This window comes from Trachypithecus francoisi, unplaced genomic scaffold (genome assembly GCF_009764315.1).
Source record: "Trachypithecus francoisi isolate TF-2019V2 unplaced genomic scaffold, Tfra_2.0 Lachesis_group15, whole genome shotgun sequence".
Lineage (NCBI taxonomy): Eukaryota > Metazoa > Chordata > Mammalia > Primates > Cercopithecidae > Trachypithecus > Trachypithecus francoisi.
This window is the reverse complement of record NW_022681460.1, coordinates 55,997,077-56,011,874: the sequence shown is the minus strand read 5'-3', so window position 1 is coordinate 56,011,874 and position 14,798 is coordinate 55,997,077. Positions and strand designations below refer to the sequence as shown.

General features: G+C 43.6%; 1 protein-coding gene across 2 annotated transcripts in view; it reads right to left on the bottom strand.

Moving 5' to 3' along the window:
- Positions 1–14,798, bottom strand: part of EZR (ezrin) — a 58,616-nt gene that overhangs the window by 42,756 nt on the left and 1,062 nt on the right. For both annotated transcript variants that reach the window (XM_033234921.1, XM_033234922.1), the window contains exon 2: positions 14,551–14,635. In XM_033234921.1, coding sequence (XP_033090812.1) covers positions 14,551–14,562 — 12 coding nt within the window. In that variant the 5' untranslated portion in view covers positions 14,563–14,635. The remainder of the gene's footprint in view (positions 1–14,550; positions 14,636–14,798) is intronic.

Sequence of the window (14,798 nt, the reverse complement as noted above, 5' to 3'; positions counted from 1 at the left end):
TCGGGAGGCTGAGGCAGGAGAATGGCATAAACCCGGGAGGCGGAGCTTGCAGTGAGCTGAGATCCGGCCACTACACTCCAGCCTGGGTGGCAGAGCGAGACTCCGTCTCAAAAAAAAAAAAGAAACTATTCTTTCTAGAAACACAATCTACACATCCTTCTCAACTCCTCACCTCGGGGCAGGCAAAATAAAGAGAAAGTGACCTTGAACAAGAATTTATCTAATAAACTTGTGAAGTCTAAGTCTTGATTGGGTACTATGTGATTTCAGTTTCACTAGGTATATCATACATACTTCATCACCAACATGCTTCACTGAAATGTGCAGGTAATTATATACAGAAACTTAAGTTTAGTAACTACTTAGTAAACTTAGTAACTATATACATAAACAAAAGTAACGGACAAGGCCAAGATGGCTTATTATATGCTAGAATTGGTTTTAATTCTAGGCTCAGAAAACACAGAGAACTAAAGGCCTATAGATTAAACCTGGAACGCATGGTTCTTCTCTGTAAATTTAGAAGCCTGTGAAGACTTTTTCCTTTCTGATCTGGGGGTGAGACGCTAAGTCTAGGAAACGATGAGGCCGAGGTGGGTGGATCACGAGGTCAGGCGATCAAGACCATCCTGGCCAACATGGTGAAACCGTCTCTACTAAAAATACAAAAATTAGCTGGGCATGGTGGCACACGCCGGCAATCCCAGCTACTCGGGGGGCTGAGGCAGGAGAATCGCTTGAACCAGGGAGTCGGAGGCTGCAGTGGGTCTACATGGTGCCACTGCACTCCCAGCCTGGTGACAGAGACTCTGTCTCAAAAAAAAAAAAAAAAAGGTCAAAAAATTTCTTGGTTAACCTGTTTTTAAAGGACATATGACATAAACCATACTTAAGTCTTGTGCCATTGCCGAGATAAATTTTTGCCCCTAGTTAAGATCACATGAGCAATATTATGCAACGTTAAAGAACATTTCTCCTATAAGAAACTTCGATTAGACAAGATCTGAACTTACCCCAGTCTTTACTTTTGCCATCAAAATAATGAGCAAGACCAAAATAGCTTCTTTTAAAAATTCCAAACTAAATCAGTAAGCTTACAAAATTCGCTTAAATAAGCAAACCCCGCCAAAACTTACTTTTAAAATCACCATTTCTGAAATCATACTAAAATTTAAAAAAAAACTCTTCAATTTATACTATCAGTATCAACTATGTTACATCTGAAATGGCATAATTTATACATCATTACTTGACTGGAGAAGACATGGTGTACACTTTACAACCCTATCACTCACCCCAACCCCAACCCATGGTTTGCTGTATTTCCTTCCCCCATCCTTGCCCACAGCACCAGTATGTAAATTTTTTTTTTTTTTTTTTTTTTGAGACGGAGTCTCGCTCTGTCACCCAAGCTGGAGTGCACTGGCCAGATCTCAGCTCACTGCAAGCTCCGCCTCCTGGGTTCACGCCATTCTCCTGCCTCAGCCTCCCGAGTAGCTGGGACTACAGGCGCCCGCCACCTCACCCGGCTAGTTTTTTGTATTTTTTAGTAGAGACGGGGTTTCACCGTGTTAGCCAGGATGGTCTCGATCTCCTGACCTTGTGATCTGCCCGCCTCGGCCTCCCAAAGTGCTGGGATTACAGGCTTGAGCCACCGCGCCCGGCCTCCAGTATGTAAATTGATGTCTTAAAATGGCTAAAGCCCTACCCAGTAGATGCCCCTTATTTTGTTCATTTCAATTTTCAAGTCTGAGAAAGTTGCTATTAAGACAATGACCTATTCCCAATTGGGTCACAGCACTCTGCCCCATTCCTATGGGTCCCCCAAAATACTGAGAATACAGAATAATAGTGGAAAAAACTGGGAACGTATCGTTCTATGTGTTTCCAAGTCAGCTGCAATTTTGAGTAGAGACCTCCTTTTAAAACATATGCATGGAGGGTGAGATGGCCCGGGTGGGATTAAATCAGTTACTCATTTGATTCAGAGCACAAAGGTTGCCCCAACAGAAGGGAATGGGGGTCCTGCCCTCACCCTGGGATCCTCCCACCTCAACACTCAGGCACTTTTTGATGAGTCAAAGTAAAGCATCTCTCCCTTTCTACCCTATGACATGCTTTTTAAAAGCAAATATTCTATTATGGAAAGTTGAAAACATTGATAAAAGTAGAGAGAGTAACTAGTACCATGATCCTCCACGCTCTCTTTTTTCAGCTTCAACACCATTTTTCTTTCTTCTACTCTTTCTACCACTTTCACTTTTTTTTTTTGCTGGCAAATTTTAAGGCCCTCATTATTTCACTTGTAAAAACTTCAGTGCATTGCTCTAAAGCACTAAAAAAAAAAAAAAAAAAAAAAAATCACAATACCACTATCACATCCAACATAATTTAAAACAATTCCTTAATACGTCAAGTTCAGTAAATATTCAGTTTTCCTCCATTTCTTTGAAAATGTCTTTTTGCAGTTGATTTTGTTCAAGTTATATAATGCAACTTGCTATCACACTATTTCCACATTGCCTTGTTCAACCAGGTTCTATTTTTTTTTTTTTTTTTTTGAGACGGAGTCTCGCTCTGTCGCCCAGACTGGAGTGCAGTGGCCGGATCTCAGCTCACTGCAAGCTCCGCCTCCCGGGTTTCCGCCATTCTCCTGCCTCAGCCTCCCGAGTAGCTGGGACTACAGGCGCCCGCCACCTCGCCCGGCTAGTTTTTTGTATTTTTTAGTAGAGACGGGGTTTCATCATGTTAGCCAGGATGGTCTCGATCTCCTGACCTCGTGATCCGCCCGTCTCGGCCTCCCAAAGTGCTGGGATTACAGGCTTGAGCCACCGCGCCCGGCCTCAACCAGGTTCTAAATAAAAAATCCAGTTTTCTCACCATATCTCACCGTCTAAATCCATTTAAGAGTCTCACCCAAACAGCAATGGATTATGTAAGCAAATACTTCAACATCCCAGAAGCCAACATCCTTAATTATTTAACTGAGGCAATGAAACACACCTTAATGAAAATACTGTACCAACATATACTATATATATGTCTACAAATAAAGTGATTCCAATCTCATATTTATGTGCTAAGCTTTAGCCAAATGACCTGTGGTTCAATTTTCTCTTTAAAAACATAACAGGCCGGGCGCGGTGGCTCATGCCTGTAATCCCAGCACTTTGGGAGGCTGAGGTGGGCAGATCACGAGGTGAGGAGATCACGACCATCCTGGCTAACACAGTAAAACCCCATCTCTACTAAAATACAAAAAAATTTAGCCAGGTGTGATGGCGGGCACCTGTAGTTGCAGCTACTCAGGAGGCGGGGGCAGGAGAATGGCGTGAACCCGGGAGGTGGAGCTTGCAGTGAGCCAAGATCGGGCCACTGCACTCCAGCCTGGGCGACAGAGCAAGACTCTGTCACACACACACGACACACACACACACACACACACACACAAACATAACAAGATATATTTTACAAGAAATTTACAGATAAAGTAATGGTGCAATAGGTAAAATACTATCAAAACAATAATTTCCCTGAACCACAGCACCTGAGAAAGGATGGAAGCGTTAAGTGGATTTGGCAAATGATGGACTTATCACCAAACTCTTGCAAAAACAAGTTCTTGAAGAAAGACCATCATGGTTCACTGTCCAACCCAAAAGTGATTTACCAGAAAACCAACAAAAACACATCACTGTGGGTTCACTCATAAGTCGCTCTGCCCAATGGTTTTAACGCTTCAAAGAGTTAGTAAAGAATAAAAGTTAACTCTACCTCTTGCCAAAGCCTAGGTGAACATTTACAGTTGCACGCTCATCACGCCTTGATAATGTATTAGACATGTCTTTCCCCTGCAATATAAGCTTCTTGAAAGCAGGTCTTTCTTTCTTTTCCTCAGGAGGGGCTCCCTTTACAACTCCAAACAGAAAGCCCATTTTATTTAGTCAGACCAGCACCTACTTTCTAGAGCATGTTGCCATTGAGGAAAGGTGGAACAACGTGCATTTCAGGCTCAAATACACATTAGCAGGAAATGAGTTCCACCATTCACTGGATGTGACTGTCAACCAAGCCGGTGATAATCCTTTAAAAGCCCCTTTTTTGTTCACCAATGTCTCTCCAGTACCTGAAAACCTGGCACAAAGTAGGTGCTCTATTGAAGGAATGAATTTTATGCAGGATGGTTGTACAGGTGTACCTAACATCCATAACTTAAGAAGAATGTGTGTGTGGAGTTCTGAGCTAAGGAATCCTAGTGGCCAACACTGAAATCAATTCCTTATCTATGAGGAACATCTGAACCCCCAGCCCACAAGCCCTTTGTTTTGGGTTACATGAAGGCTGCCAGGTGGAGGCTGTTAGGGTGACCATGTTAAGTAAAAATGCTGCGTAAACTGCATGCTTTTTGCAAGCTTTCAGGAAGCAGTTGCTGTTCTGTCCAACCCACCACCACTGGACTATCCCATATGTAAATTTCCAATAAACCTGGTGCTATCCCTGCTGAAGTCAATAGGGGTCTAGCAAGACAGCTGTGTTCATGTGGCATCAAAAGGACAAAAAGCAAGGTTACATTTACTTACTATATTATTTCATTGGGCTGCTAAGTTAGAGGAAAAGAATGACCATTATGAGCTAGTAAAGCTTTTAATCAGATTAGAATTTAGTAGGTACAAGTGGAACCACACAGCCCTTACTGACCAGGGCCAGGCACAAGGCCAGGCGCTTCCTGTGTGCCATCTCAGCAGGCATCCCAGGTGGGCATGCAGGATCTTGTTTACAGATGAGGAGGCAAAGGGAGGTAAAAAAACTTGCCCAAGATTACCCACTAGGAGGCAGGTATGTTTACCTATTTGGTCGTCCTCCTTCCCTCTATTTCTCCTACCAATAAACAAGAATTTAAAGTTTGCAATAAAATAATAATGCTAAACGAAAAACAAAACAAAGCAAAACAAACTTGGACCAGGCATAGTGGCTCATGGCTATAACACCAACACTTTGAGAGACTGAGGCAGGAGGATGGCTTGAGGCCAGGAGTTTGAGACCAGCCTGCACAAAACAGTGTGAAACCTCATCTCTACAGAAATAAAAATAAAAAGATTAGTCAGGTGTGGTAGTGAGCGCCTGCAGTCCCCCCAGGAGTTCAAGGCTGTGGTGAGCTATGATTGTACCACTGCACTCGCGCCTGAGCAACAGTGCAAGACCACATCTCGAAAACACAAAAACACCACCTATCCTCTTTCTTTGCTGCCGGAAAAGACAAAAAGCACAAATAAGCACCTGACAGCGTTATAGGTGAAGACTGAGTTCTATGAGTGCAGTAAAGTAGGGCACAGCACAGACAGAGATGGAGCTATACTTTAGACAGGGTGTTCTGAATCAGTAATGGACTTATAAAACATCAGCAGTCAGAAATTCACATACAGACTGTAGTAGGTCAAAAGCTCATTTTAAACTATCAATGAGGAAAAAAGCAATTTATTTACATAACATTCTCTTTCCAACTCAAATATCAGGTACAAATTGCTTTCTTTTAGCATATGCCAGAAATCTGTCATTACACAATGGCTTAGCAAGTGTGACACAAGATACTGCCACTTTCTCTACACAAAGAACCACCCGAACACCAGCTTTGTTTAAAACATTACCTCGGCACCACTATGCCTCTCCTCAGTGAGTTTCTGAGTCCATGCTCAGAGCCCATGATGCGCTCAATACTGGCTAACAAAACACATTCTGTTCTTTGAGAACAATTTTTTTAAAAACAGGAACCAATGGGGTGGATCTGCTTCCAAATATTAGTCCAGCCATAAAATATATACAAGGTTATAATAAATATTTAACAATAATTATTTTTATGTTAGAAGCAGGAGTTGGCCCATTTGTTTCTCTAAAGAGTCAGTCAGTAAGAAGGCTTTGAGGGCCTTATTTGGAGTCTGTTGCATATTGTCGTTTTTAAAATCCTTCAAAAATATGAAAACCATTTTTAGCTGGTAGACCAAATAAAAACAGGCCACAGCCAGACTCGGCCCTAAGATGATAGTTTACCTACCCCATCCTAAAGTAAAAACAATTGTTTACAATATCTGAAATGACAACTGTCTACACAGGCAGTTTCAAATCGATCTCTCAGGCAAAAATGGAAAACAAAATTAGGTTGCAGAAAAGTGACTTCAAACTTAAAAACATGAGCAAAATCTGATATACTGACTAGTACAGTTTGATCCTCAGGTGATACTAGTTCCTCTCCTATCAATAAAAGGTGGGTCATGGTGAGACATTTTTTATTTTGCTTTTAAGGTTTTGTTTTCTCAAGTATATTAGATTAAAAGGACTAATTATTAATGAACTTTTACATTTCCTTTGAAACAGCATTACCATTTACCTATAAGTGTTAAGAAGGGGTTAATGAATAAAGGAAAACAGAACTGACCACTGCTGACTGGGAAGCCCACATCCCTCCACACTTACCCAAAGGATCTTACCAGCTGGGACACCCTCCCTGGTTCCCAGGGCACACTTCTCTTCTGTGAGGACCTCTATAATGCACTATAGTGCACTGTAAATTGTTTACAAATCTGCTTTCACTAGGAGACTGAGAACTCCTTAAAGGCAAAACCAATCTTATTTTTATTGTCCCTGCACCAAGCACATAATGGGATATAATAGCGCTTCAACACATGAAGGTGATACCCATGTGACTGATAAGGGAAGTCCGACTAGAACACACAGAGGATGGACACGAGAAAATCAGAGCCCTCTCCCTTTTACTAAGATAACCCAAACTGTTCATATTGCTTTTTCCCTGAGAAAACCAATGGACAAACTTTACCTTGTTTATAGGAACCCAAAGTTTTAGCTAACAGGGGAAGTTTGAAAAACATTTAGGGGGTGGGGAAACAAAAAAGAAACACATAAAGCTTACAGCATCTGAAGAGGAGTTGTTTGGATTTCACCGATAAAAACTTTGTCTCTGCTTATCTTATGTAACATTCTTTCCACTTAAAAACTAACTCCCATTTTACAGCTGACGAGATTGAGGTTCTCAGATGCTAAATGGCTTCCCCAAGTACAGATACGCTGTAAATTAGCTATGAAATTCTTTTTATAGCTCTTTGTGGTTTCACTTTGAAAAAAAACTACGTATATTAACTACATCAAGCATTTCAGTCAAAAGTCTGTAAGATGCATTACAGCACAATGGTTTCATTCAGTTCTGAAAACTACCGAAGTCTGGAAAAATCTTTTTGTCAACAGGCATGGATGGTAAATATATTAGAAGGAAAATAATGCAACCTTTGGTCTTTTCAACAAACACACATTTAGTGCTGAAATTAAAAACTAATTGGAGTACTTGGGGAGTCTCAATGTAGTTATTACTGAAATAAGGGATAAATTAACATGCATTCACTGACTTTGAAAGCAGACTGAATTTCACTGCTTCAGAATAGAGTTGAAACGTCTAACTACCATTAGAAAGCAGGTATATAAAACCACCCTAAGAATCTCCAAATTGTCAAAGATATATAAAAGTTTAAGTTAAAAAAATTAAGAAAAAAAATTATAGTTCACTAACTGAGTTTTCCTTTCCCAAACTGTAATTATTAATAACATTATTCAACATTTTTGTTAGAAACCACATTATCAGCCAGGCATGGTGGCTCACACCTTGTAATCTCAACACTTTGGGAGGCCAAGGTGAGAGGATAGCTTGAGCTCAGGAATTTTGAGACTAGCTGCCTGGGCCATGCAGTGAGATCTCGTTTCACAAAAAATAAAAAATTAGCTGGGTGTGGTAGTGTGTGCCTGTGGTCCCAGTTACCCAGTAGGTTGAGGTGGAAAGATAGGTTGAGGTGGAAAGATAGCTTGAGCTGGGGTGGGGGCGCTGGGGTGGGGGCGGGGGCACTGAGGCTGAAGTGAGCTGTGACTGTGCCACTGCACTCCAGCCTGAGTGACAGAGACCCTGTGTCAAAAAAAAAAAAAAAAAATCACATTATTTCATTAACAAAAGAGGCCAGTGTGGAAAGAATAAAAGAGAAAAGAGGAACAAGGAATGGGATCTCCTACTTCCCTACCATTTACAGGGAATGTCTAGCCTCTTTTTTTCCTCTTTGAAAACAAAGAGCCAAAATGTGAGAGACCACTGGGCACTGCCAAATGAAGCTCTGCTACTGGACTCCCTGAAGAGAGAAACTCAAGTCAGAAGGATATTATGCTGAATTGCCTGCCCAAGTATAGGCAAGCAGTAAATTAGCTACGAAATTCTTATTTTTATGGCTCTTTTTCACAAAGAGTCATCCTATTCGAGTCTCAAATACCAATAACAGCACTCCTGGCATTTCAGCCGGACTTTAAGAAGGCGGCTGGGCATCAGTGATTGCTTTCGCCCGAGTGGGTGCTCTGAAATCACACTGGGCTTGATTGGGGTGCAGGAGAAAGGAATATATAATAACTGCCCTTTTCCTATTGAATTAGCAGTACCATCTGGAGAGCTTATTTAAAACATAAGCACCCAGCCTGTACCTCATCCTAGAGATGGAAGTCTTATTAGTTCTTCAAGGGACCTAGGAATCAACAGTCTCCAGATAATAGTGTACACAAAATTTTGAGAACACTGCACTAAATTAACCCTTTCTCTTAACTTTAGGTATGTACAGTGTGTACGTATACTTAGGGAAAACATACAAAGCTACTGAATTATTTGGATTTTAAAATAACGCAGTTTAAGGAGTGTGGTACTTAATATTTTGGGGGACAGTGGTTATAGTAATGAAAGAACACAAAGACTTTTTTCATCAACCATTGTCACAAATGTATTAACATGTACAACAAATCCAGACTCCCCACCTTCCCCCACACCTGGTCCTTCTCCAGGATTACTTATCTCAGCGATGGCACCACCAAACATCCACTTGCGCAAGCCAGAAACCCGAAGTCAGCCTCGACACCACCCTTGGCCCTGCATATCCAACCCATCACCAGGCGCTATCAATTCTATCTCCCTTGGCCGGGCGCAGTGGCTCAAGCCTGTAATCCCAGCACTTTGGGAGGCCGAGAGGGGCGGATCACGAGGTCAGGAGATTGAGACCATCCGGGCTAACACGGTGAAACCCCCGTCTCTACTAAAAATACAAAAAAACTAGCCGGGCGAGGTGGCGGGTGCCTGTAGGCCCAGCTACTCGGGAGGCTGAGGCAGGAGAATGGCGTAAAACCCGGGAGGCAGAGCTTGCAGTGAGCTGAGATCCGGCCACTGCACTCCAGTCCGGGAGAGAAAGCGAGACTCCGCCTCAAAAAAAAAAAAAAATTCTATCTCCCAAAGAACCCCCAAATGCATCCACTTCTGTTCCCACTACCACCACCTTGGTCCAAGCTATGAGCTCCTTCAATGGGCTACCATAACTACCCTTGCTGTCTCCTGCCTCCTGTGATTTTCCTATTATAGATCACAGTCAACTTTTCAAAAGGCAAATCTGATTATGTCACCTCCCACTCAAAACCCCAAGTTAAACTAAAAAATGCCCAAGGATGGCTTACGAGGCATGGCCTGACCTGTCTTCCTCTCTAGCCACGTTGGGCTTCATGTGGAACCCCCAACTCACACTACTTCCTCCCACCACAGGGCCTTTGCACAAGTTGTTACCTCTGCCCGGGGAGGTCAGTCACCTCCTCAGGGATGCCTTCCTGACTTTCCCTATTTGCACCCCCACCAGCACACACACCTTATCTACTCTTAGGCCTCACATACCCCTCTTCAGGAATACTCTCTGGAGCTGCAGTTTTACATTTACTCTGGGATTGCTGTCTGTCCCCCAAACCAGACTGTAAACCCGCTGACAGGGACTATGTCTGTGAACATCCCAATACGTTCATTGTGCCTTACAGTGTTATCATGGCAAATCACTCATCCTACCACCACTTCTCACTGCCACATGGCAAAATGTTAGCTACCCTAATTCACTACTGCCCCTCCTGGAGGAGGAGGGGTGGAAACAGATGCCATGTGTCCTCCTCAATTGCAGAGGGGTGGCGGTGGGGGGTACAGTCAGTAAATTGTCCCTGTTAAAATATTTAATAGAAAAGGCTATGTATTCCCAAAGAGGTAAGGTAATCTCAGAAATTACCTTAAAATTTTGGCACAGTAGAAATGTGAACACACTTTCAGAGTTTTTCTAATGAAAGGTAAACCTGCTTTTATATTAGAAATGTCTATAAGAACACTTCAGAAATGAACAGGTAAGATGTGTTGGAGTCACTTAAAGGCAGTTCAGCTCTATGGTTCTCATGACAGCTTAAAGAGATCTCGGCCCTGAACACAACACCCTTTTCCTTCCTGAGCTTAACTACAGTGGTTTTCCTTGCTCACTCCCCATGCTTTCTTTCCATTGGGCAGAAGAAAGCAAGTGTGAAGCAAGTGTGAGAGTAAGGCGCTCTGCAGTCACCCTAACACGAAGGGGCGGGCAGAGAGGATGCTCCCGGGGCCAAGGATCTGAGCACCAACTCCTACACCTCTCCCCAGATGGGGCAGACCCACAAGGCCACACAGCACACCATGTCCTGGGGACTGGCCTGAACAGAGGCCAAGGCTCCCTCTGGAACCCCAAATCACTCTCCTTGGACGTCAGCCAGTCACACATGAATAGAGTCCCCTAAGCAGCTGTGGGAAAAGCAAAACCAGACAACAGACCACAGCTGTTCCTGTGGAGTGCTGCCGCGTGCGCCCCCAGCTCTCAAGCAAGATTCAGCTGAAGTGTTACTTCTCAATACAGTCTGCCGATTTCCCCATCAGATGATTTTCCTCTCGACTGTGTCACATGCATTACCTAGGCTCCTTCCCAGTCTGACAGCACTCAGCAGGTTTTCAATTTCAGCGTTTACCTGCATCTTGGCCCAGGTACCAGACACTAAGCTTCCAGAGGACAAGGTCTGTCTCGCCCTCTGTGCAGATCACCCTGCTTGCTGATGAATAAACACTCAAGTCTTTTTTTTTTTTCTTTTTTTTGAGATGGAGTCTCGCTCCGTCACCAGGCTGGAGTGCAATGGCGCAATCTCGGCTCACTGCAATCTTCAGCTCCCAGGTTCAAGTGATTCTCTTGCCTCAGCCTCCAAAGTAGCTGGGATTACAGGTGCCCACCACCACGCCCAGCTAATTTTTGTAGTTTTAGTAGAGATGGGGTTTCACCATGTTGACCAGGATAGTCTCAATCTCTTGACCTTGTGATCCGCCCACCTCGGCCTCTCAAAGAGCTGGGATTACAGGCATGAGCCACTGTGCACGGCCTCAGTCTTTTAAGTAAGTGTTGCTTTTGGGAAATAGTATTAGGAGAAAACACAGCAAATAAATATTTTCAGTTATACTGTTTTACACATAAAGTCATCCACTCACTCAATTCAGACAAATCAATCAAAAATACTTTGCCTGTTGAATTCAAGGGTTAACAGTTGCAATGAATCAGGTGGAAGGCCAACTACTCAGAGGTATCCATCCTTTAAGTGTGGTTGCCCCTTAATCCAGTTGTTAAACATTAAGCCCAAGAAAACCACCTAACATTCTTCACTAATATTCTTAACTTGAGCTTGAATAATTAGAATCAATAAACCTTTGTTTAAAAGACACATCCATAGAGCTGTTGGTAGATGTTTCATTTTAACATTTACTCAGGCAGCAAAAAAACCCCAAACCAAACCAAAACTAACTGGATCCTCTCTAGAGCAGCCTTACGAAGTGTCATATTCAAATATGTGCAACCTACTATGCTCTTATCAGTGATTTGTGGGATGGCTCTAATAATTTACATACAGAAAGGCTTAGTGTGTTTAATTTATCTCTAAGACCCTCTTCTGCCAAAGAAGGGGAAGGGAGAAATTTCCCATGGCAGACAGGTATGGCTGACCTAAATGGAAGCCTCTCAAAAAAGGTTTGTGTTTGTTTTCAGACAACATCTCACTCTGCTGCCCAGGCTGGAATGGAGTAGCTTGATCTCAGTTCACTGCAGCCTTGACCTCTGGGGCTCAAGCAATCCTCCCACTTCAGCCTCCACCCCAAGTAGCTCAGTCAGAGCGCAGGCCACCACACCCAACTAATTTTTCTTTTTTTTTTGTAGAAACAGACTCTATGTTGGCCAGGCGAGTCTTGAACTGCTGGGCTCATGTGATCTGCCTGCCTCAGCCTCCCAAAGTGCTGGGATTACAGGCTCATGCCTGTAATCAGGCCATCTTGCCTGGTGTCAAAAAAAAGTTTGAAAATTCTAATTGTAGATATTATACAAAATACAGTCTTTCAAAGAGTAACTCTAGCTCTAATACACAAGGTGATGGCCACTGTCTTTCCTGAACTGTTTCACAACTATCTTCACTTTATCAAATGTCAGAAACATCTTTTAAGTTCTGATCTATCATAAAAGACCTTTAAAACAAAATGAAATGAAAATATACCTGCCACAAGAAATAAAAGAGAGAAGGGAGTTCTGACAATGCAACATGGATAACCTTGAAGACATTATGCTATGGGAAATGAGACTACCACAAAAGGACAAATGCTATCACGATTCCACCTATATGAGGTATCTAGAGTTGTGGAATTCATAGAGACAGAAAGTAGAATGGTGGTTGCCAAGGGCTGGTGGGGGGGATGGGGAGGGAGAATTTAATGGGTAGAGTTTCAATCTGGGAAGATAAAGTTCTGGAGAGGGACCTTGGTGATGGCGATGTAACAATGTAAATGTACTTAATACCTTTGAAATGTAAACTTCAAAGAGGATAAATTGTATATTTTACCAAGATACAAAAAAACACAGAAAAATAAATTACCATTCCTTAGGAGAAAGTAGTGACTGAGAACAGGTTAACTTTTTCCTGAGTGCTATCTTAGCTGAGCTCTGCATCTCTTCTTTTAGTGAAATAAAGAAAACCACACCCAGAAGGGTAATCTTGACCACTCCTCCGCATACCCTTGCACTCAGCTCTGCCTAAGTAAGGGGTTGTACTTAGGTCAGTTTCATACCACATGCACTGTCAAGCCTGGATGTCACGTGTCACTTTTAAGTTTGAATTTAAAAGAAAAATTTTGTATAGAAAATACTCTGCATCGCAAATGTATTATGTAAATTATGTATTAATGTAACTTAGGCAAAAATGATATTGGCTTCTGAATCTACTGGCATATTAATATTCTTTAACCTAACAGCAAAATTAATACCTCTAACAAAGATCTTCTTGAGAACATAAAATTTAACAATAGAAAAAGCACCAAGGCCGGGTGTGGTGGCTCACGCCTGTAATCCTAGCATTTTGGGAGGTCGAGGTGGGCGGATCACCTGAGGTAGGGAGTTTGAGACCAACCTGGCCAACATGGTGAAACCCCCTCTCTACAAAAATACACAAATTAGCTGAGCATGGTGGCACATGCCTGTAATCCCAGCTATTCGGGAGGCTGAGGCAGGAGATTCGCTTGAACCCAACAGGCAGAGGTCGCAGTGAGTTGAGATCAGGCCACTGCACTCCAGCCTGGGCGACAGTGGGAGACTCTGCTCCCCGCCACTTCCCCCCTCCACACACACAAAAAAAGGCACACAAGCATTGATTACAGAACCAACTTGTTTGAAAAACCAGAAAAAAATTCCGGATGTATACGTAATCCCAGTTTGTAATGAATCCTATTATTTTGTCCACTGTGATTCAAAACTCAAAAAATGTTAAACCTTCCCCCGAATGTCTAGTCACCAGTTCCCCAGCGTTAAAAGAAGGTAGAATACATACAACTTTCCAAGAAGTGTCAGTCCCAGAGAACCTGCCTTGTGCCTACAACCCCTAGGCCTGGCCAGCAATCTCAACACAATCAGATTCAAGGAGACAGAGGTGCAGGCACAGCCCTTTCATCAGTTGACCAGGAGTGCTCGGCCCGGCCTGCCAAGAGCCGCTCATCAAACTCCGCCGACTGCCTGCATCTACAATTCAAGTCCATGGCTAACCTTAACAAGACAGAAATTCTGCTGCAGCCAGCAAGTTTCCTGGTGAACAGGGCACCGCTTCATGGGCCTGGTAGGAAGCGAAGCTGAAAGGCAACTTCCGAAAGCCAATCTCCTCTCCCAAACGCCCTTTAAATTTCCCCAGTTGGATCTTGGGCGCCTGTGGTTTCGAACCCTTAGAAACTCTGAGAGCTGGTGTGTGTGGTCGGAAGCCATTTGAGTCTCCCTGTGACTTGGACTTTTTAAGAAAATTCGAAGTTGCATTACCATACCCTTTAAAAACAGACGGAAGCAGTGTAAAACGGCCTCTAGTTTTTAGAAAACATCGTAACTACTGGGGAGGGGGCTCACAAAGAAAAAGACAGCAGAGAAAAACATCAAAATGGTGTTTTCCTAACGCTCCACAAAAGGGTCAACAAGTAACAAAGAGCGGCGACAACCCCCATTCCCATTCTCTTCTGCGTGTGAGAAAAGCCTTCTTCCACCAGGAACTGCCCCAACACCTCGTGCAGGTGCCTCCCCTCGCCAATGAAGCCTCCCCCGTCCGCCCGTCCGCCCGTCCGCCCGTCCCAGAAACTGGGCAACTTACTGGTTTCGGCATTTTCGGTTCCTGTTGAGTATACTCGATCCCCGGAAACACGACTCTCCAGCAGCAGAGGAGACGCTGTCCCAACCTGGAGTCAAAGCAGAGCCCTTAGAGCGCCGGTCCGCCCTGCCTCGTCCTCCTGCCGCGCCCGATACTCCGCGCCCGCCGCGCGCTGCAGCTTAAGAACCCGCCAGCCCGGGCCCGGGTGAGTCAGCGCCCCGCCCAGCACTGCGGGCACGGGGAGGGGGCGC